Source organism: Mytilus galloprovincialis, chromosome 6 (genome assembly GCF_965363235.1).
Source record: "Mytilus galloprovincialis chromosome 6, xbMytGall1.hap1.1, whole genome shotgun sequence".
Classification (NCBI taxonomy): Eukaryota; Metazoa; Mollusca; class Bivalvia; order Mytilida; family Mytilidae; genus Mytilus; species Mytilus galloprovincialis.
In genome coordinates this window covers 70,944,431-70,966,901 of record NC_134843.1, presented here as the reverse complement: position 1 = coordinate 70,966,901, position 22,471 = coordinate 70,944,431, and the positions used below count along the sequence as shown (strand labels likewise).

The window sequence follows — 22,471 nt, the reverse complement described above, 5'->3', positions numbered from 1 at the left end:
TGTCTGATTTACTCTGCATTTCTTGTTTTGCGTCTACATTTTCAGCATTTGGGGATTAAGGTGAGAGTGCAAAAACAAACAAAAAAGAAATGAAATTTTGCTAGTTATAAAGGAGCAGAACTGTGGTACAGCAGGTGACTTTTGCGTTTTATATTTTTTTTTACCTTTGTGTATGAGCTTTATCAAATTAAGTAGAGGCAAAGTTGAATTAGAGTGCTGCAAAATAAAATGGAAAGATGGAAAGACAGACGGTAAAACGGACGATTAAGGGTAATACATGTATAATGCCCCATACGCCTATCGGCAGGGCATAAAAAAAATTCCCCGTCTTTGGTCCTTTCTATAACACCATAATAATAGAAAACAATTCACATTTTGAGATCTTAGACTATACTGAATACTTTGAAAACACATTAAACTTGGTAAGGAAAATGGCAATTTAAATTAAGTTTTATAAGAATGTATTTTTCAACTTTTGACCCGTTAGTGGTAATAATCCATGTGTTAAAATTTAATACCATAGGTTATATGGTTCGCTACTGACCCCCTACGGGTCCATAGAGGGTTAGTAAAATCCATGAATTGTATTCACCCTCTTTGGATTTGTAGGGGGTCAGTAGTTAACCGTATAACGAATTTATCGGACGCTGGACTTTTTCTACGGCGTTTTGTTGAAAAATAAACAATGAAACACTACAACTTTAATAGATTACGTCGCCATTAACGCGTCATGAACCCCATATGAAACTTACTAACCCCATACGGTCTCATATGGGGTCACCACGTGACGGCGTTTAACCAATTACAACGTGACAATTCATCTGTGGTCCGATAAAAACAAATCGACTCCTTCAACGTTTTGACATAAAAACCAAGTGACTATAGATGAAGACAACAGCGCCATACCATCATACATACCAAAATAATATTGAATTCATATAAAAATGATTCCAACAGTTGCTTAATTGAACAACATGCAACATTATGAAATTCTTAATAAACATTCCTTAGGCTTAGTTCAGTTTGAAAAAAAACCCAGATAACATTAATATGAATTGTAATTCTCACGTTGAAAAACTATGTTCATATATACTGAGAAAAGTATTCACATGCAGAACTACATTTGTACATTCATATGTAGAATAAGAAAAAAGTATATGCATATGAGGTTAAATATGTGCAAATAGATATATAAAAAATGTGCATATATAGAAAAGTATGTGCATATAAGGTAAACGATGTGCATATGTAGGAAAAGTATGTGCATATATATATATAAAATAAGTGCATATAAAGTAAACTATGTTCATATATATGCAAAGTATGTGTATAAATAGAAAAAAACATGTGCAGACATTGAAAAGTATGTGCATTCATGTATATAAACATATGTTTGTATTCGGCAGCTACGGCGTTCCATAAAGTAGTCTCTTTAGCCAAACAGCGCATGTCTATAAGAATACGTGCAACTTGTGCGCACAAGTTGTACAACTCGTGCGCACAAATTAATAACTCGTGCGCACAAGTTGTGTAACTCGTGCGCACAAGTTGTGTAACTTGTGCGCACAAGATAGTAACTTGTGCGCGCAAGTTAGTAACTTGTGCGCGCAAGTTAGTAACTTGTGCGCGCAAGTTGGTAACTTGTGCGCACAAGTTGAAATTTTTTTTTTGCATGGCACTCCAGGGCTTCCGTAGGTTACACGGACTTTAAATGTTGTGTTTGTAATAGTCAAATATAGGTGTATATATCAACTTGTTTTTGTCTTTAAAAGAATTTATGATAAATATATAGTACATCTTTCACTTACAGATTTTGATAGTCTTCATGGCCTTATGGTAATTTCTGAGGCCCCTCATGGGGGGGTCCTAGTAATCACATAATCACCATTTTTTTGCCAATATAATCACATAATCATTAAATATTTGCTTATCTTTAGTAATCAAATAATCATAAACTAAAAATACAGTCCTAGGTAATCAAATAATCATGAACAGGGGCGGATTTAGGCGGGGGCGTGGCGGGCGTGCGCCCCCCCCCCCTAAAATTTGCAAAGCATGGGTTGTCCCCAGCTCAATAAAGTATCTGAACAGACGACGAAACATAATGTCTTCGCATTGCAATCTGTTTTATCATTCAAAGAAGTATATAAAACAGTAAGTTTAACAGAACCAATGTGATTACTAATATACTGACCTACGGTTTATCTATAAGTTCTATCATAAATATGGTATACTTCAAAGAAAGGTGTCAAACGCGGTACTGCGTTTGATGACACATCATAGGCTTTAATTGGCAGTTAAAGTAAAACAATTTATAAATTATAAACAATTTCTTTGATAATCGAAACTCCAAAACATCACTAACTCACTTTCCAACGAAGTAGGTGAAAGTGCCCTACCCGCGGTTGGGTTGGGTATTTCATCATTGCACAGCGAAGAAAACAGTCAAGGTAACTGGTTAAATTCTTTCTTAATGAAAGATAGAAATACTGGTTCAAGCGAAAGGTTAGTTTTTATTAATTTGTATCAATATTTAATATAACTGTATCAATATATGTTTCTCACTTAATTGCAACCTGTAAAGTTTGCCGAAGCATGCATAAACGATCAAGGCTCCAACTCGTATTTCCGTATTACATATAGGATCCCATGAAAATAAAGATCTCATTTTGAATTTAGTGGTTTGCTGTAAAAAAAAATGTACATAAAAAGTTTGGCACGACCTCCGAAAACAACAAAAAATAATACTAATAAAAAATTGTGAAAAGACAATGAAAAATCGCTGGCAAAAGTAGACCGTTTTTTTTTAAATCTAATATTGGTCAGTTGAGCTATTGTTGAGTCAATGAATTGAAACTCGCACATTTCTTGTTAATTATGGTGATTGTAGATTGACAGGGGTGGATTTATGCGGTTTTAGCTTGAAACTTTAATTTCTCGCTTATTTTAACACAAAATATTCGCCACGTTTTGCTTGCCAAACAAGATATCTACATTGCACCCTCTTTACAAGAATATTCCAATAATTTCGATAATTATACCTCCGCTCGGCGAAATTTTAACATTGCGCCCCCCCCCCCCCCCCCTAATCTGAAATCCTGGATCCGCCCCTGATGAAATATTTGGCTTAATAATCAAATAATCATTAAAAAAACGGCCAAGTAATCACATAATCAAAAACCCCATGAGGGCCCTCATTTCTTATGATTTTTAGCGTGGATAGATTTAATCTCCCAAAGGAAACAAACTAAATAGCTCATGTGTATTATCTTTGTGTCTAATTCTGCTATTAGACTCGTTAAATTTGGTGAAACTATCTGTTTGTTTAACAAATTATTGAAGTTTTACTGTATAAAGGGTCTATAAATTTTATAACCGTAATTTGTGATATCGAACAAAGGGACATAATCAACATACGAACGTCCTATATTTTAAACTCTATAACGTTCTACATAATGCCCTCGTGATATATGTCAACACTTCTTCTGACAAATGTTTCCCTCAAAATTTTACTCTAGGACATTGGTACGACCACACAAACTTTTACTTCAAATGATGACTAGCCGAAGAAGTTCATCGTCACCACTAGAAAAGGATCTATCTCCATTTTCGTTAGGAAAAGGTAAGATTTACAAATGTCCCAGCATAATAGAGGAAGTTATACATGTAGTCACTGAGTACTGTAGTGGGTGATCCTGTCGATTTTTTTACTGCACATTTCACCTTGCAACCGTTTTAGCTGTAAGCCTTTATATAGCTTTTATAACTTTCATAAATCGTTTTGCGGTCATTTACCTGTTTACAAACACAGGCACTTGTTTCTATCCACATGTCAACGTATATTTATGTTGATAGTGGGTCTTCCCATGGATAGAAACAAGTGCCTGTGACATGAACTATGTTTCTGTCACGTGGTTTCTGTAGCCATACCTGAAGTCAGACATATCACTGGTGAATCTAATTTTGTTTTTGATATGTTCTAAGTAAATGTACTAAAAATGTAGCTTTTTTTCATGTTTCATACATTCTGAGAAGACCTCTACTCTTTCTCTGATTATTGTGATCTATTCTATATTTTTCATGTGCTGAAACATAGTATGCTGCTACGTACTGTAGTAATGCTAATTCTGTAGTAATTAATGCTAATTCAGTAGTAATGCTAATTACTATTTAGCGATTTATAATGATCTATGGTATTCTTATTCCAGGCACAAAATGTCCACCTCTTACTCCTGGTGTGATGAGAATATACAGCATGAGATTTTGTCCATATGCACAGAGAACTCGACTAGTTTTACAATACAAACAAATACCGTAAGTACCAAGTTATGAAAGAATACAATATTCAACTTATTTCACTATTATATTCATTCTTTTTAGTTTTAGCTTTAAAATTGAGTCCGAGTCCGATGTCAGAATAGAAAAAGAAACTAAGCACACAATAGTTATCTCGTACCCTCAAGATGATATGTTGTTACCACAAGATAGTTATTTCGTTTCCTCAAGATGCTATGTCGTTCCCTCAAGATGTTATGTTGCTCCCTCAAGTATGTGAAGATAGTCATCTCGTTCCCTCAAGATACTTTGTCGTTTTCTCAAGATATTATGTCGTTCCCACAACATACAGCCCGTTACAGAGTAGTGATCGAATTCGCGTTTCTTTACCGTCAGAATAAGTTACGTTATCGACAAACTTATTTCAGAAGTGACATAATTTAATTTTCTTCATCGACAAAATATTTCATGTCCAACGTGTAAGTTTTCATTGTTTAAGTCGGAAGTTTTTTTAACACAGTAAAACATTTTTTATAATCAACCTCTGTCATTGGCATTTTCATTTTAACGGTAAAGGATCAAATACGGGATCTCCGAAATTTCTATCATTTGTTACGAGGAAATCATTATTCAATCGAACATATGTCTTTGTTCATGACACATATTATGAAATACTTTCGAACTGGCGGAAACAAAAATACATAATCCAGAATGTGTGTTCTGTCATAAACAATGGCTTCGTCGTGCGAATCGACGAGATCATGATACATGTAACTGATCTTAGCTGTAGAAACAGTTGGTGCGACCTCGATAAAATCTTTATCAATTTAATATAAGCGATAAGTATTCATGACTACAATGATAATGAATTTATTGGAGTCACATCCACTGTTTCTACTGTAAACATGAACTCTTCGGTTAGTGCAATGAAGACACTTTTAAAGATTGAGATTGTTGGTTTATTCTTTACACCTTCGAGGTATTAAAATTATTTCAGTGTTTATTTAAAGTTAAATTTATTTTCAAATCTCTTCTGTTTAAAATTGTCGAAACTTCCGTTTAAGATTTCTGTGGTAAGCTATCTATTCTATAGTTAGGACCATTTTATAATAAATACCCTTTTGTACAAGAATACTTTCTTTATAGAAGTATAGATCTACTGGTTATAGATTTTTTTTTATAACTTTCATTATTGTGACGACTCGCTATGAAATTCAGATTAATTTATAAATGAAGTTGTATATAAATTTTTGGTCATAGACACAAATCTTTTAAACAGTTCGACGAGTGCGTCAATGTTACAGTAGTCTGTTTACTGTAAGTTACTAAGCTTGGCCCGATTCATCTGTGATTTATGGAAACTAATTCACCCCTTTCTGTGACATTCATTTTTATTTCACCATCAGACATGGAGCTACATGCATTTGTAACTAAAGGAAAACTCTCATATTAAAGAAATTTGACATGATATACTGAAACTTTCTTATAATCAATTAAACGACTACTTTTCTTAGATATGTGATTTTTCATGGTCAATCTTTTTCATTGTAAACGGACATTTTGAGAATTTTTATTGCAAAAAAAATTGTGTTTTTTAAAGAAATCAACATTCAAAATTTAGAACTTCATGAACATGTACAGGAAGCTGAATTATTGCACATCTATGTACTACTTAAAATTGTACTTCGATCTGTTGCGTCCTTAAAATGTTCTGACCGTCCTAAGATTTAATGTACGGAAATGTTTCGGTAAATTAAATTCAAATCCGAATTTTTACTGCACGCGTAGTTGGGTGCGTTGTCGATAACGTAGCTAATTTTGACGGTAAAGAAGCATCAATTCGATCACTTCTCTGTTACGGGCTGTATCAATAAAAATATATTAATTAATAATATATCAATAAGATTTTATAGCTATGTTGAGGGAACAACCTAGTATCTTGTTGGAACGAGATAAATATATTGTTGGAACGAGATAAATATATTGTTGGAACGACATAATATCTTAAGGGATTGACATAGTATCATGGGGAACGAGATAACTATCTTGAGGAAAAACATAACATATTGAGGTAACGACAAAGTATCTTGACGGAATGAGATAACTATCTTTTGGTAACGACATGACATCTTGAGGGACGACATAGTATCTTGAGGGAATAACATATTACTCCTTTCTTTCATGGCCGCATTCGGCCACCAAAAGTTATGTGCTATTATTCAATGCTTATGTTAATTTCTTGTTACATTTTGTTTGTGTAATAATATAACTTAATGAAATATGATATAGTAAGCTGTAAAAGGTGTTGAAATAGCAAAATTTGTAAGGATAACAAACGTCCCGATTCATCCTGCAACAATAAACGTAAACACATTTACATCAGACACCCACCAATAGCAACCAGACTGACTCCTGGCTTGGAACGGACACACACAAATCTGGCTAGGTTTCATATATTGTGAGCACTCAACCCTTTCCATAGGCCATCACCAGAAACAGTTTATTTTATATATATCTTTATTCTCAATAGACCATATACATAGGTATAGAGAAGACATGCAATTATGTACAATATTTACAACAAGACAGAACAAACAAAATAGTTGCTAAGACAATATATGAAGTCCATTTTAGCCAGGAGCACATACACCTGTGTTAATAATCTTTATGAATTTACATAATTTAATCAATACAGATTTGTTTTTTGAAGACATAATTTGTTTGTATTTGACAATATTTGCATTTTTTAAATAGTAATGTGACAGACAATGCTTCCTGTTTTCTTCAAAGTATTTACATTCTAATATATAATGCAGTTCATCACCAATATCATTTTTGTTACATAGAAGACAAATTCTATTGTTTCTAACTATATTGTTCCATCTACCCTGTTCAATAGGGAGCTTGTGGTTTGTGGTCCTAAATCTAAACAAATCAATAGACAATTTGTTCCCAAGAATTTCAAAATAATCTTCTTTTCCAAAAAAATCTTTAAAAAGTTTATAATTTAGTGCTTTTGGCGAGTTTTCAAGTAAAGAATGCCAGACTTGTACATACTGATCTTTAAGTCTAAGTTTGATGAATGAAACTAAGGTAACCACTTGCAATTTATAAAAGATTGCGTTTCCCATACATTTGGGATACCACATTCGTTCAGAATAGTCTTTATTCTGAAACATGAAAAATTCACATTGCCATTAATAGACATGTGATAACACAATTTATATAAAATATATGATAGTTTTGTCTCTTTACCAGAGTTTTATTTCCCCCAAAATGAAATCAATCTAGTTTTTATGTCCAAGTCTATAGGATATCTCCCAAGCTCCCCATTAATCATATAAGAGGGTGTAGATGTTTTCAGACTTAATAACAATTTACAAAATTTGAGATGTACCCTTTCAATCATGTCGTTATTGCCAATACCCCATACTTCACAACCGTACAGTAGTATTGGCTTTACCATTTTATCTACTAAGTTGATAATTTTTCTATTGTTATATCTTATTATATTGTTCTCTGTTGTTTATTGTGTGTCACAATGTAAATATGTTTGTGTTGCTATAGCATGTAACTACTGCTTTGTAAATAAAGAATTCATTCATTCATTCAAATAAATCCAGCTGGCTATATATAGAAAGATTATGTAGACGACCTAGTCTTAACACTTCGTAAAGACCCTTGGTAGCTTTTTCTACATTAAACTGTTTTGTTTTATTAAAATTGCCTGTTCTTGTTAGAACTATTCCTAAGTAGTTAAATTCATCAACAATATCCAGTTTTTTGCCATTAAATAAAAATTGAAAATTACATGATGGTCGTCTCCTTGAAAAAACCACGACCTTTGTTTTATCAACATTAACTTTTAGCTTCCATACATCTGTGTAATCTTTGAAACAATCTAAAAGTTTTTGGAGTTCAGTTTCTGATCGGCCATCAAAACAGTATCATCAGCGTACAGAATGATAAAAAGTTTTAAAAAATGTCAAAGTTTTTCCTCAAGCTCTTTTGACACTGATTTTAGGCCCTCTAGGTTACAGTTTTGCAAAAAAGAGTCAAGATCATTTAAAAATAAAGAAAAAAGAAAAGGCGATAAATTTTCGCCTTGTCTAACCCCGTTACTACATGGGAAGAAATCAGATAAGGCATTGTTATATGAAATACATGACTTTGTACCTTGATACATATTTACAATTGCATTATACATACATCCATTCATATTGTTTAAAAGCATTTTGTACCACAGTGCATCTCGCCATATCGTGTCAAAAGCCTTTTCAAAATCGACGAATGCACAAAATAGTTTTTTCTTTTTTTAACTTTAAAATTTCGAACAATGTATGAATCACAAATAAATTATCGGTTGTTGAATAATCCTTTCTAAAACCACATTGTATAACACAATATACGGAGAGAGAAAAATTCAGTTGAAAAGGGCTTAATCGTTAATAACCACCACAGAAAATAACAAATAGATAAAATACACATAAAACCGATTTTAGGATATTCAGAGTATTATGACAGAGTTAAAATGACTTTCAAATGTGTTTAGGTTTTTAATGCTAATGTTTGAGACTCAAAGAATTTATCATTAATTATGTTTTATATCATATATTCTACATGTACCTGGACAATAAGTTAATATATATGTTGTGTACAAGTTGTAATGTTGTACAAATTATAATTTGTACAGAACTTTTGTACAAGTTATCAGTGTTTTATGACCTGCTGAACAAAAATGGATGATGCAAGCACACAGTATTTTGCTCCGCATATTTCTGTCAATTTTTCACAACTTCATGATACAGTCTTATACTGAGCATTGAAACAAAAACATTATAAGACCTCACAAGGATTTTGTATAGATATGAATATAGTATAAGGAAAAAAAGAAAATTAGAATTTAAACCATTCAGGTATCCTCATATCTAGTTTGAAGGCAAGGAGAATAGCACTAAATGTTAGGTTGACGTATATTTATTTGAATTTAAAACATTACCCTGGTACATTTTATAAGTTAAACCTGTACCACCTGTTACAAGAAGGTAGGTGTCAAAAAACTTATAACTTGTACAAAAACCCTGTATCTTGTACACAACATATATATCTAATTGAAAATGGACATTTTATAATCAAAGTGACAATAATGCCTAAGGGCTTAATCCTTTATCCTTCTTAAATTAGAGACATTGCTAAAAGAGTTGTTTTAATTATTTATCTTTCTTTATCTGGATAATAACTTGTTTATATTTGTCAACACATTATGTAATAATTGATCTTAGCTAATTGTTTAATTCTCATATATATATATATTGTAAAATGATTGTAAAAGATATAAGTTTGGAAGTCACAGGCTTGGTGACAAGTTCCAGTCTTGGAAATAAATTATATACTAAGTGGAATTGATCTTCTGTGTATAACTGCTAGTTTACGGTGCATGGTTATTTAGGTTTAACATTTAGTTGTGACCGAATCCTCATATCAGTCTCCTAGTTTTAGACTGGATTTCTTGGTCACAGTATTAACTGAAAGATTATTCAAAGCTCAATTTCAACTTATAAAAACACTATGTCCAACCAGACTTTAATATTTACAAATCCAACGGATTTAGTGAAAAGACGTCATAAACAGTCTGCAAAAAACATGACCTTACACAATGCCAAAAAGCAAAACTTAGTGATCGACAGGATATTTGACTAAAAGTTAATTCCCTGTTTGCTGTTAAATGACAAAAAGATTACTATTTTGTAGGTCAAATCCAAATGACAAATTAAATTCTGAATTAGATATACATGAAATAGGACCTATGACATTTAAAATAGGTAAATGAAACTATAACTAAATGATGTATGGTCTAAACATAATTAAGACAGCAATCCTGCAATTAAACGTAATAAAAGGTACATTGTTAATTTATAGATCAATACTATGGTCTTTTTATTATTTAGAACAAGTTTCTGAACAATGTAAAGTGCTAATCTCTAACTATATATAAAAGTTATGGGGAAGTTACAGAGAAGAAGATTCAATAAAAGTCAGTACAGAAAAACACTTAACTTTCAGTTCAAATTTTCGTTCTATATCACTGTATATTATTCATGAAAAAAGATATGTTATAATTTCTATTTTTAAATTGTTTTTAAAATACTTATTACATTTCAGACATGAACTTGTCAATATAAACTTGAAGCATAAGCCAAAGTGGTTACGTGAAAGATACCCGGCTGGACTGGTACCTATCCTGGAGAAAGATGGCCAGGTCGTGTACGAGTCCAGTGTTTGTAATGACTATCTTGATGAGATGTACCCTGAACCCAAATTGACTCCATCTGATCCCTTTAAAAAGGCTGAAGATAAAATGTTGTCCGAAACCTTTTCAAAGGTAATGCTATGTTAAAAATCTCTCAATCTTTTTTAATAGCATATTTGCTAGCTGATATATAGTTGTGCAAGGACACCAATGGACGATCCACAGTCAATACTGTTGTAAAAGATGCACAAACATAAAAAACTTTCCGTTTTGAATTTTCCTTGGAGGTCGGTATTTTCGCTATCATACCTTTTGTATTTATATATAAGTGTGCATGTTGTTATAACTCTCCTGTTATAGTGCGGGGACTAAAGGCAGATTTTTTTAATTTAATCTCCCCACCGAACACACACCTATATAATATATCATTTGAAAGAGGAAACCTTGTACTATAACAATATGCCTGTCGTCAGGACTTGATATAGTCACATTATTTTTTTCAAATTGAGGTCAAAGGTCATCTGTACAAATCTGAGAAAGTTTTGAAGGGTTTCAATTTTGACAATTTTTCTATTTCTTAACTCGACATTAATACAAACGATACTGTTTTGGCTTTAGTCATGTTTGTTTTTATACATAAACCTTAATCATTAGCCAAAAAAATCCTAAAACGACTTTATAAACATAACTTTAATAATCCAGTTTTCCAACCATACAATGCTTGTAGTTCTTCAAATTCACATGTGCAGCTATTGCATGAAACACCGTGATGTTCACCTCATCCAATTTTTTATTCATTGCAGATACAAAAGGCCACTTCCCTATACTGGTAAATTGAATCAAACTTTCAGTCCATGTTTAGGCATAATTAAGCACTGCATAAAATTTAGCGACTTTTGTCTTTTCTTTGTACTTGATGGAGCAATTTCCAACGGACCTGACGAATCGTACATGTCGCGGAATATTTACTGAAACTATCAATCAATTATTTTGATTTTCACAAAACGACTTTTCTGACAAAGTATATTTTAAGGGAAAGCGGTACTATTTATTCTGCCATAGGCGACAATACTAACATTTTCTAAATTTACCAGTTTTTATAATAAAAACCTGAATAAAACAGTTATGTGTGGTGTAAGTACTTTATTACTCTAGTTTAAAAATTGAAGCCAAATAGTTTCATGACCAATTTCCAACGGAGCTTGTTTATGTTATCCATGCCCACCGTCATTTTGCACCAAATTTATGACATTTTGGAAGCCTTTTCAAATAATTCTCTAGAAAATGTTTCAATAGGTTTTAAAATTTATATTGTAAATTTACACACTGCAGTTATTCATAGATAAATAATAAAAAAATATATTGTTACCTTACATCCAATCAAAGCCCTCCTAAGTTGACTTCCTTTACCTGTCTTGGGTACACAAAAGGCCAACCTAATGCTGGGAAAATGTAATAGTACCGTTTTCCCTTAAGTTTATAACCAAAAAAAAAACGTAGAATATAAACATATGTAAACAAAGACAGTATATGCCATATAATAGTGAACTTTAATCAAAATATTTGTAAATAATAGCAAAATGTAGTAAATTAATGTCATATATCAATTAAGAGCAAATTGTTGACTGATACACAAAATGTGATTGAAAGAAAGTGATTAAGTTCCGTGTTGAAATAGGTTTTTAGTGGAAGAAGACGTCAAGTCTTCTGAAGACTTAAGGGGCTGACCATTGGCATTGAGTCTCCGTATGCCGCATTCATTTCGTGTATTACAATTTCAAAACAACTTAGATTCCTGACACCGATTTTTACACATGATTAGGCATCTGAATCATTTAATTTGTAAATTATGATTGTAAAACAATCACTATCGTAAATATGACCCTTTTATTTATGTAAATTATTAGATTTCATCTCATCCACATGAACGTTATTTGTTTACTTGTAACGGATGTTTTAACTGTAGATATTTGTATTACGCATGCGTGAATTTGGTATCGGGACAACTCGCCCTGTTTACAAGTTCGCCCTTGAAGTTACGAATTTGCAATCCTGCAGACAAGAAGATTTTGTTTTTATATAAATAAAAAGGATATATAAAGTGTTGTCTTTATTCATGGTTTTCCTTTGTCATGTGAATTAGATGCCCTTCGTAACATACATGTGAACCTCCCGTTTAGGAGAAAAAACTCCCGTGTATGAAATTTTTCAGACGCCATATTTGATCATTTCTTACTACTGTACGGGTGTAATTGACACCTGTGTTAAATTTTACCTGAACATCAAAGAAGATGTATAATTATATGGCTTCACTTGACAGCTTGGGTGTCAAACATACTGGTAATCAACGATGTTTACCTCCGGCTAACTGCCGTTGTGTTATCAAAACGATGTGTATTGGGAATATTGAAATACTTTTTTGTTACTTCCCTTTGTTTTATCCTGTTTTCACTTATTTTGCTTTTAAAAATGTAAATCGTAAAAAGACTATAAATGATTAATATTTTAATCAAATAATCATAAAAGGATGTTGATTAAATGAATTTAAATGATTTTGGACAAATAAAAAAATTAAAATTTATAAATTATTTTAGCAATCTAGACCTCCTTTCAAGGATTAAATTGAAGTTTATATCATAATTTTGTTTACAACAGAATGTGTTTTTAATTAATTTACGATGTTGCAAATATATCTGTAGCGAGATATTGTATCTTCAGAAGAAGGAATTTACTTAAAAATTTAAACAGTAATGTTGATCTTATTAGACTATTTAAATACACTGTAAAACATTATATAACTTACCTGTATGAATATTTGTGTGATGCAAAATGTATGAGAAATGTTTTTGAGAAACACTTTTTAAAAAATAATATTCTGGTACAAGAAACCGAAGGTGTCATAACATTTAATTTCTAATTATTGTGCTGATTATATATATGTGATTATACTTAAAACATTGCTTTGTGATATTTTTGTGTAATATGTAATATATCTGTTGTATATATATGTTGAAGAATTGAATAAAGATAAAAAAAAAAAAATATACATGTGGAGCTTATTTCTTTCTTATTTGTCTATACATATACAAATGATAAGGAGATGAAGACATGAACAAAAATATATACAGATAAGATATATAAATATAATGATTCATTTGCTAGCAGTGAACACTCATTTGTCAAAAACAAAACAAAACAAAACAAGAAACAGATTCTTCTTATTATTTTATTTTATTCAAATAGAGAGGCAATAATGGAACTATAAACATTACAATTTGATGGAAATTTGAAGAAAAAACACAATTTCTACATCATTTGGTTACATTTATGACAAAATTTATGTCGATAAAAAAACATGATGTTTTGACCATTCAGTACTTAACCCTTTCCTCCATAATGACGCTTTTTGACGCCACCCCCTTTACTCCATAATGACGCCTTTTGACGCCTGTGTAGTACCTCAGTTGAAACACTTTGACTACAAAGTGTCTGCAGTAGACTCAATAAAATTTGTATCCAATATGAAAAGGAATATCATAGGAATATTCTACTTAAATTTATTTAATGAAATATTTGTTTTTTGCAATGCATTTTAATACTTTAAAGCCTATTTTCAGCATTTTATTGAAAAATTCTATTTTGTGTTCATTTTTTACAGTGGGTTGTGATGATCTTCCAGTTAGGTTACCCTCATTTGGAGTGTTGTTCCCAACCTGTTAAAGGTCCATCTTTGTGCATAATTCAAAATTGGAAATTTCAACAAGCATCTAATATTCTTAATCTGGAAAATAAACCCTGGTCTGCTAGCTTCATGTATATTTTTTCTACCGATTTAATATATAACTAGAATCATGCAAACAGACTTAAGGAAAAGGCATGTAAGTTCATCATACAAATATGACACTTTTTCTAGACAATCCAGATCTTGCAAAATACGTCGCTAAAAATTGTAACCTTTAAAATTGTTGTGCAGTAAAAACCCATATGGGAACTTTCAAAAGTTGGCAGGTATGTAACAAGTCTTACTATTTTTATGCTCCATTTATGGGCAATATGTTTTCTAGTCTGTCCGTCCGTCCTGCTTTTGGTTATAAAGTTTATGGTTGAGGTAGTTTTTGATGAAGTTGAAATCCAATCAACTTGAAACTTAGTACACATGTGTTCCTCTTGATATGATCTTCTTAATTACTGCCAAATTAAAGATTTTACCTAATTTTCATAGTCAACTGAACATAGAAAATGATTGTACGGATGGGAAATCCATGTACTTATGACCTTTTCTTGTTTGAAGAAAAAAAATACATTTTAACGATAATGGAACAAAGCAGCCTGGGTAAGTGGGGCTGCTTTTATGGTAATTCAAGTTACCTTTTATTCACCTTCTTCCACTTCAGAGCTATCAGCTCTTTGATTTACTCTATTCTTTTACATTGATTTCTTGGGGCTTTTTTCATATTTAGGTTCCGAAATTTTTATTAGTAACTAGTTTTATGAAATACTATATGCTTAAAATATTATGGTATAATTTTTATTACTGCTTTGAAGAAGAAACTAAAGTTTGTGTCAGAATTTCCAATCAAAATTACCTCAATTTTAAACAGTCAAAAGTTGGCAAAATTATAGATTAGAAGAAAATAAGATACTGAATAGAATATTTTGACAGATGAAAATAGCTTCAGAAAAAAATATTTCAATTAAATGTAACCAAACCTACACAAATTTTCATTTTGAAAAAGTGGGGTTGAAACTCTCCAATATACTACTATAATAATATATGAACTCTTACAAACGTTAATTCTTAATCTATAATTATCTGTATTTAAATTTAAATTGGCAATTGACACGTGATATTAGAACATTTATATTGAAATGAAAGTAAAAGGTGACTCATTAATGGTCCATTGGGCCGTGTGTATTATATATGTAATTATATTTTGTACAAATTTATATATTTATGCTGATTTACACATGTGACTACAATAAACAATTTACTTACTTACTTACTTACTTATCCTCTTTGCTCCGATCTGAGCATAAGGTCAATTTACTTACTTACTTACTTATTTACTTACTGCTTTAATAAGTGTTCGCGTCGGTATACCCATTCTTGGTGATACAAGTGTTCATTTTGATAAAAGAGTTCCTATTTATCATGTTTATAGAAGTGTTTTAATGTTGTTTCAAGTGTTTGTGTTATGACAAGTTATCATGCCGTTTAAGGTTCCCATATTATAACTGTTCCAATTGATGTTAGTGTTCGTTGTGTGTCAGTGTCACACACCTATTCATACATTTAGTATTGATAAATACTTTTTTTTCCTTCTAGGTTATAGCACTATATTATGAGGTTCCAGCGTCGCTGGCTAATGACACCTTTCCTGTTACCTTGAAGAAATATTTACGTGAAATGCAACGTTATGAAAACGCCTTAGAAAAAAGAGGAGACTTTTTTGGAGGTATGATGTAAGACGAGTCAAAACAATATACTTCCGTATATCGTGAAATTTTGCGTCAAAATAACATATCCGCGGTCGAATATCGGAACATGTGTGCGTGTGTCTAACTCTCCATTTTTCGGGGGAGATATTTTTACGCGTTTACCACACTCAAAATTTCACTGTACGTTCAAAAGCATTGTTTGGTGTCAATAAATGTGCATAATGAACACGGCGTGATATAACTGTATGAAAGGCCGTTCATGTCAAAAACCCGATGAAGTAACGCGTTAACATTTAACGCGATAAAATCACATTTAACACGATAAATACAGTTTTAACGCGTTTAAATACTTTTTAACGCGTTATTTTATTATTTAACGCGTTAAGAACAAAACTACAAAAAAATACCGAAAAAACTTTCTTCTTTCGCCATAACTACGATTTAAGGCGTCAGATTTTACTCGGAACTTACTAAATGAAATGGCCAAATGTGTCATAACTTTGTCAATTAACGCGATAAAGTTTATTGATTTTCAGCACATTTTTTTATATCATCGTCATTTAATAACTTATCGCGTTAAAATAAGAATTAACGCGTTAAATGAAGGTTTAACGTGTTAAAAAAGAGTTTAACGCGTTAAAAGAAGGTTACTGCATAAAAATATAAGAAAAATGCAACTTTAACGCGTGACAAGCATTTTTAACGCGTTAAATGCAACTTTTACGCGTTAAATGCAAATTAAACGCGTTAGATGCAACTTTAACGCGTTAAATGTTATTTTAACGCGTTAAATGCAACTTTAACGCGTTAAATGCAACTTCTACGCGTTAAATGCAACTTCTACGCGTTAAATGCAACTTTAACGCGTTAAATGTTTTTGTAACGCGTTAAAAACAAGTTTAACATGTTAAATGCAACTTTCACGCGTTAAAAACAACTTCTACGCGTTAAATGCAACTTCTACGCGTTAAATGCAACTTTAACGCGTTAAATGTTTTTGTAACGCGTTAAAAACAAGTTTAACATGTTAAATGCAACTTTTACGCGTAAAATACAACTTTAACGCGTTAAATGCAACTTTAACGCGTTAAATGTTATTTTAACTCGTTAAAAACAACTTTAACGCGTTAAATACATTACGCGTTAAATACAATGTATTTAACGCGTTAAATACAACTTTAACGCGTTCAATGCAACTTTCACGCGTTCAATGCAACTTAAACGCGTTAAATGCAACTTTAACGCGTTAAATGCAACTTTAACGAGTTAAATGCAACTTAAACGCGTTAACTACAACTTTAACGCGTTAAAAGAAGGTTACTGCATAAAAATATAAGAAAAATGCGTGACAAGCATTTTTAACGCGTTAAATGCAAATTAAACGCGTTAGATGCAACTTTAACGCGTTAAATGTTATTTTAACGCGTTAAATGCAACTTTCACGCGTTAAATGCAACTTTCACGCGTTAAATGCAACTTTCACGCGTTAAATGCAACTTTCACGCGTTAAATGCAACTTAAACGCGTTAAATTCAACTTTAACGCGTTAAATACAACTTTAACACGTTAAATGTTATTTTAACGCGTTAAAAACAAGTTAAACGCGTTAAATGCAACTTAAACGCGTAAAATACAACTTTAACGCGTTAAATGCAACTTTAACGCGTTAAAAACAACTTTAACGCGTTAAAAACAACTTTAACGCGTTAAATACAACTTTAACACGTTAAATGTTATTTTAACGCGTTAAAAACAAGTTAAACACGTTATATGCAACTTTCACGCGTTAAATGCAACTCAAACGCGTAAAATGCAACTTTAACGCGTTTAAAACAACTTAAACGCGTTAAATGTTATTTAAACGCGTTAAAAAGAACGTTAACGCGTTAAATACAACTTTAACGCGTTAAATGCAACTTTCACGCGTTAAATGCAACTTAAACGTGAGAGAGCCGTGGTGTAGTGGTTAGTGCATCGGACTACTAACACAAAGGTTCCTGGTTCGATTCCCGTTTGGGATGAAAATTTCAGGAACTCAATTTTCGGCTCTCCCTTGAAACCATCTGCGAGTATGGTCTTGAGGAATCGATGATAGTCCGTCGGAAGGGGACGATAAATGGCTGACCCGTGTTAAGAGAGAGCCATATCTCTTGCACGTTAAAGACACCCATGTAGATTTCGAAAAAGAGTAGGCTAATGCCGCTACAAGGCAGCACTCGCACCCGCAAAGTAGAAAGGGATTAATATAAGTTGTAAAACTTGTTTTCCAATCCACTATAAATAAATATGTTTAAACTAAACGCGTTAAATGCAACTTTAACGCGTTAAATGTTATTTTTAACGCGTTAAATACAACTTTAACGCGTTAAATACAACTTTAACGCGTTAAATACTACTTTAACGCAAGCTTACTTTTCATATGTATATATATGGACTGATCATGTTAATTAAAAGGCCATCTAGATTTACATTTGTCAACCTGTCTTCACGCTCAGTCTTGAATAAATTGTGTTTTTATGTCAGGTTTTTCAGATAATTTACTTGGTCTTTTTGCATCTTTTAATGTCTGTATCTAACATTAGGGTTTACCTTTAACTATGTTAGTTTCACGTATACTTACATTAGTCTCTACAAGTGAAGGTTTTTTTTCTGAAGATGGTGAAAACATGACATATTTTTACTATATCTATCAACCATACCTCAGTTAAACATTACAATCGGATATTGTTACACGGCTGCCAGTCAGATAACCGAGGCCTTTTAAAAAAAATTTCATTCGAGCATCATTGATGAGTCTATGTAGTCGAAACGCTAGTCTGGCGCAAATACAAAGTTTCAATCCTGGTATCTATAATGAATTTATCAGCTAGCAATTTGTGTGAATTGTTTAAAACAAGAGGCTCTTAAGAGCATGCATCGAGCTTCTAGTAAACCATGCCTTATAAGGTAATGAATCTGTGCCAAAAGTAAGAGGATGATCATTTGATATCCATTGGGGAAAGAGGATGTTATTCTTTATTTTTACTACTTACTAAGTCGGATTTTTTTTCACTGCGCAATCATTCATTTTCGACATTTTTACCTCTAAATGCTGCGCTGTTCTGTAATATGGCATGTATAGAGAACAGATTACCCACCCTTAAAATGGGCGCTATTAGTAATGCCCTACCTGTTAAGCTGAAAGAAACTGTCTCTATGTCCGTCCGTTTCTCTGTCCGTTATCAGTCCTGAATTTTGTTCAAGGTTATGATTGTCTTACTGATATTGTTTGACCCTAACCCCATTGTTTTATTTTGTATTTACATTGAGTCATAGATCAAATTTATTCGTTCATTGTATCTTTATTCGTTTTTTTAATATGTCATTTGATTGAGTAAAGCCATTTCAGTTGAAATTTTAAAGTGTGTCTTTCTACGTTTTGATATCACACCATTGTTTCAAGTTTGATAAAGGTTGGTGCCTATTAAAACGTTTTAACCCACTGCATTTGTTTGCACCTGTCCTAAGTCAGGTACCTTGTACCGTGGTTGTCGTTCGTTGATGTGCTTCATAAGTGTTTCTCATTTGTTTTTATAGATTAGACCGTTGGCTTTCCTGTTTTAATGGTTTTACATTAGCCTTTTTTTAAGACCCTTTATACCTTGCTATTCGGTGTGAGCCAAGGCTACACGTTGAAGGCTGTAATTCATTCCCGAGTGTGCTAAAATGTTATCGTCTTCATTGGTGTCATCTTCTTGTGTTTGTTGTGGTATGTTTTCATTTGCAGCACTTGTTTTTTTATAGTATGTTGTTCAAGATACCTGTTACAAATAGGACAATAGAACGTGTATGGTTTTCAGTTAACACATTGTGTTTGCTATTTTGAAATCTGGTTTGTTAAAGAGAATGGTTGAATCGTGAGAGGAAGACGAAATGTAATATATTCATTATCCCCCTCGTCTGTAATGTCCAAGACACCACGATACTCCTAAAAATGCGAACAGATCATAGTATTCGTTAGTAGCATTATTCCATAACTCCATCCATCGATGTTTTAACGCGTTAAACGATGTTTTAAACGCGTTAAACGATGTTTTAACGCATTCAAGGATGTTTTATCGTGTTAAACGATGTTTTAACGCGTTAAAGGATGTTTTATCACGTTAAACGATGTTTTATCGCGTTAAACGATGTTTAAACGCGTTAAATGATATTTTAACGCGTTAAATGATGTTTTAACGCGTTCAAGTAATGTAGCGTAGCAACGTAATTGCGTTGAATTTAACGCGTTCATGTGATTCATTATGACACATGTGGCCAGTGCGACGGGTATTTTATCGCGATAAACGTATTTTTTTACCTACGGGTTAAATGCCAAACTTGCTAATTGCAAAGTTTAACGCGTTAAATATATTGATTTCTTAACGCGTTAAAATCTTGTTTTAACGCGTTAAAAGATTATTTATCGCGTTTAAAGTTAACGCGTTACTTTATCGGGTTTTTGACATGATCGGCCTTTCATATAACTGTCCCGTCTAAGGCCCAAACCACGTATAATACGTGACACAAAAATTATCCGGTCAACAATTTGGTTGGATATGTGCCATAATGGTGAGAGCACAGCCAAAACTAAGGTATACAGTGTAGACATGAAACAATACAATTCCGATGTTATCATGGTATAATCCTTAGGTCTAGATAAGTAATCTGTAAATTTATTATAACTACTACAAATACATATTTTTTAAGTGATCAGAGTTGGTAACATCAGTCCCTGCAGCTATTTCGAAGGCGATCGATCTATAGCATTTTGTTTTCTATATTTTTTGCAGGTTCAAAACCATGTATGGTGGATTTTATGATATGGCCTTGGTTTGAACGCATTGGCGTCATATCTGTTGTGGCACCGGAAACGGATATTACAGAAGATCGATTTCCACTGTTGGCTGCTTGGATGAAACGCATGTATGAAATACCTGCCGTCATAAATACATACGTGAAACCTGAGCATCATACTCATTTCTTTAAAACCTTGCATGAGGGAAGTCCCGAGTATGATCATGGAGTATTACAAAGCAATTTGTAAATAATTCAACATTCCAAATACATAATTCTGTCAATTCATGTAGAAATTAGGATATCTTTAAATTAGTTTGCAATACAATAAAAACATTTGATATAATTACATTCAGTGGATACTTGCCATTATAATGTATGAACATTTGCCAAATAACATGAACCTTGATTTGATTTCAACCGAAATAAACGATGAAGGTCGGTTCATCAAATAAATCACAGCAAAAGAAATTTATTTTTCTGAAGAAGCAGAAACTTGTATCAGACAATTTTACGTTTATTGTTACAAGAACATAGACAATTGTGCCGCACAATAATCATGATAATTATGACCCCTATTCCTCATTTGTTGGAATATATTTTGTATGTGTAAAAAGCAAACTTGAATTTTATACGTGTTTGTAATTATATTTTGTATTCAGTGGTTTTAAAAAGTTTTATGTGTGTGTGTGTGTGTGTGTGTGTATAGGAGTGTGTGAAAATGAGTGTTTTAGAGTATTCATGTTTGAACTGCTGTTAAATTAATTGAAAATAAAACTGAGCAAGATATTATATACAAGTGTCTTTGTTTGTGTATGAAAAACTTTAATGCATCTTACGCTGAGTACTAACAATGTGTTTCAAAACTGATTTTAACTAAATCAAAACATTGCGAGAAGATTATTAAAAATGTGGCTGATTTCCATTACACATAATAATATATTTATCATGTGGTAAACTTGATAGCCACGTAAAGTGCATGTAGATACTACAATTGTAGCTGAGTGGCTGATGTTTAAGCATTTTAGAAATGTATTGAAACTAAAAACATTATCAGGGCACCAAAAAAAAAACTCAACCATTATATACAGAATGAAAGATGTGGTATTATAGCAAATAAGACAACTTTTCAGACGAGACGTAATGACGGAGAAATTAACAGCTATAGGTCACCGTAGGCCTTCAAAATTGAGCAAAGTTCATGCCACATAGTTAGCTATAAAGGCCCCGAAATCACAAATGTAAAACAATTCAAACAAGAAAGCTAACGGCTTAGTTAATGTATAAAAAAATGAACGAAAACACTGAATTAAAGGCTGGCACACATACAGAATGTGAACATTGGTGTAACAATACAACATAGGAACGAATTATAAAAATCAGTTGAAAAAGGCTCAACTCATCAGATAGATACAAATAGAAATAAATTTAACAAAACACAGATTGAACGTGGCCGGGATCTTGTAAATCCCAACAACTAAAAGACAAAAAGTATAGATCTGTGAGCACTCGTAGTTATTGGCAGCTGGGTCAAAGCCAATAACAACTAAAACAAGAAAATCATGCATCGAAGACTAAATTATCAATCAGTACATATCCAACATAAAATGGATTGAGTATAAGACGTCATAAGCAGTCGGAGAACTTTAACTTGTGCACATTTGAGATTGAAAATAACAATGAAGACTCAAT

At 32.2% G+C, this 22,471-nt stretch overlaps 1 protein-coding gene across 1 annotated transcript; it reads left to right on the top strand.

Annotated features, from left to right (window-relative positions):
* Positions 1-3,436: 3,436 nt before the first annotated feature.
* LOC143080225 (glutathione S-transferase omega-1-like) lies at positions 3,437-21,578 on the top strand. The gene is made up of 5 exons (XM_076255955.1): positions 3,437-3,622; positions 4,209-4,314; positions 10,438-10,657; positions 15,852-15,981; positions 20,776-21,578. The coding sequence occupies exons 1-5, from the start codon at positions 3,493-3,495 to the stop codon at positions 21,027-21,029; spliced, it is 840 nt and encodes a 279-aa protein (XP_076112070.1). The 5' UTR covers positions 3,437-3,492; the 3' UTR covers positions 21,030-21,578.
* The last annotated feature ends 893 nt before the right edge of the window (positions 21,579-22,471 follow it).

Bases quoted from the DNA above. Each gene is read 5' to 3' on its own strand.
- LOC143080225 (XM_076255955.1), top strand. From the start codon at position 3,493: ATGTTTCCCTCAAAATTTTACTCTAGGACATTGGTACGACCACACAAA. The intron at 3,623-4,208 runs GTAAGATTTACA...TTCTTATTCCAG, and splicing joins TCCATTTTCGTTAGGAAAAG to GCACAAAATGTCCACCTCTT. The intron at 10,658-15,851 runs GTAATGCTATGT...TTTTCCTTCTAG, and splicing joins TGTCCGAAACCTTTTCAAAG to GTTATAGCACTATATTATGA.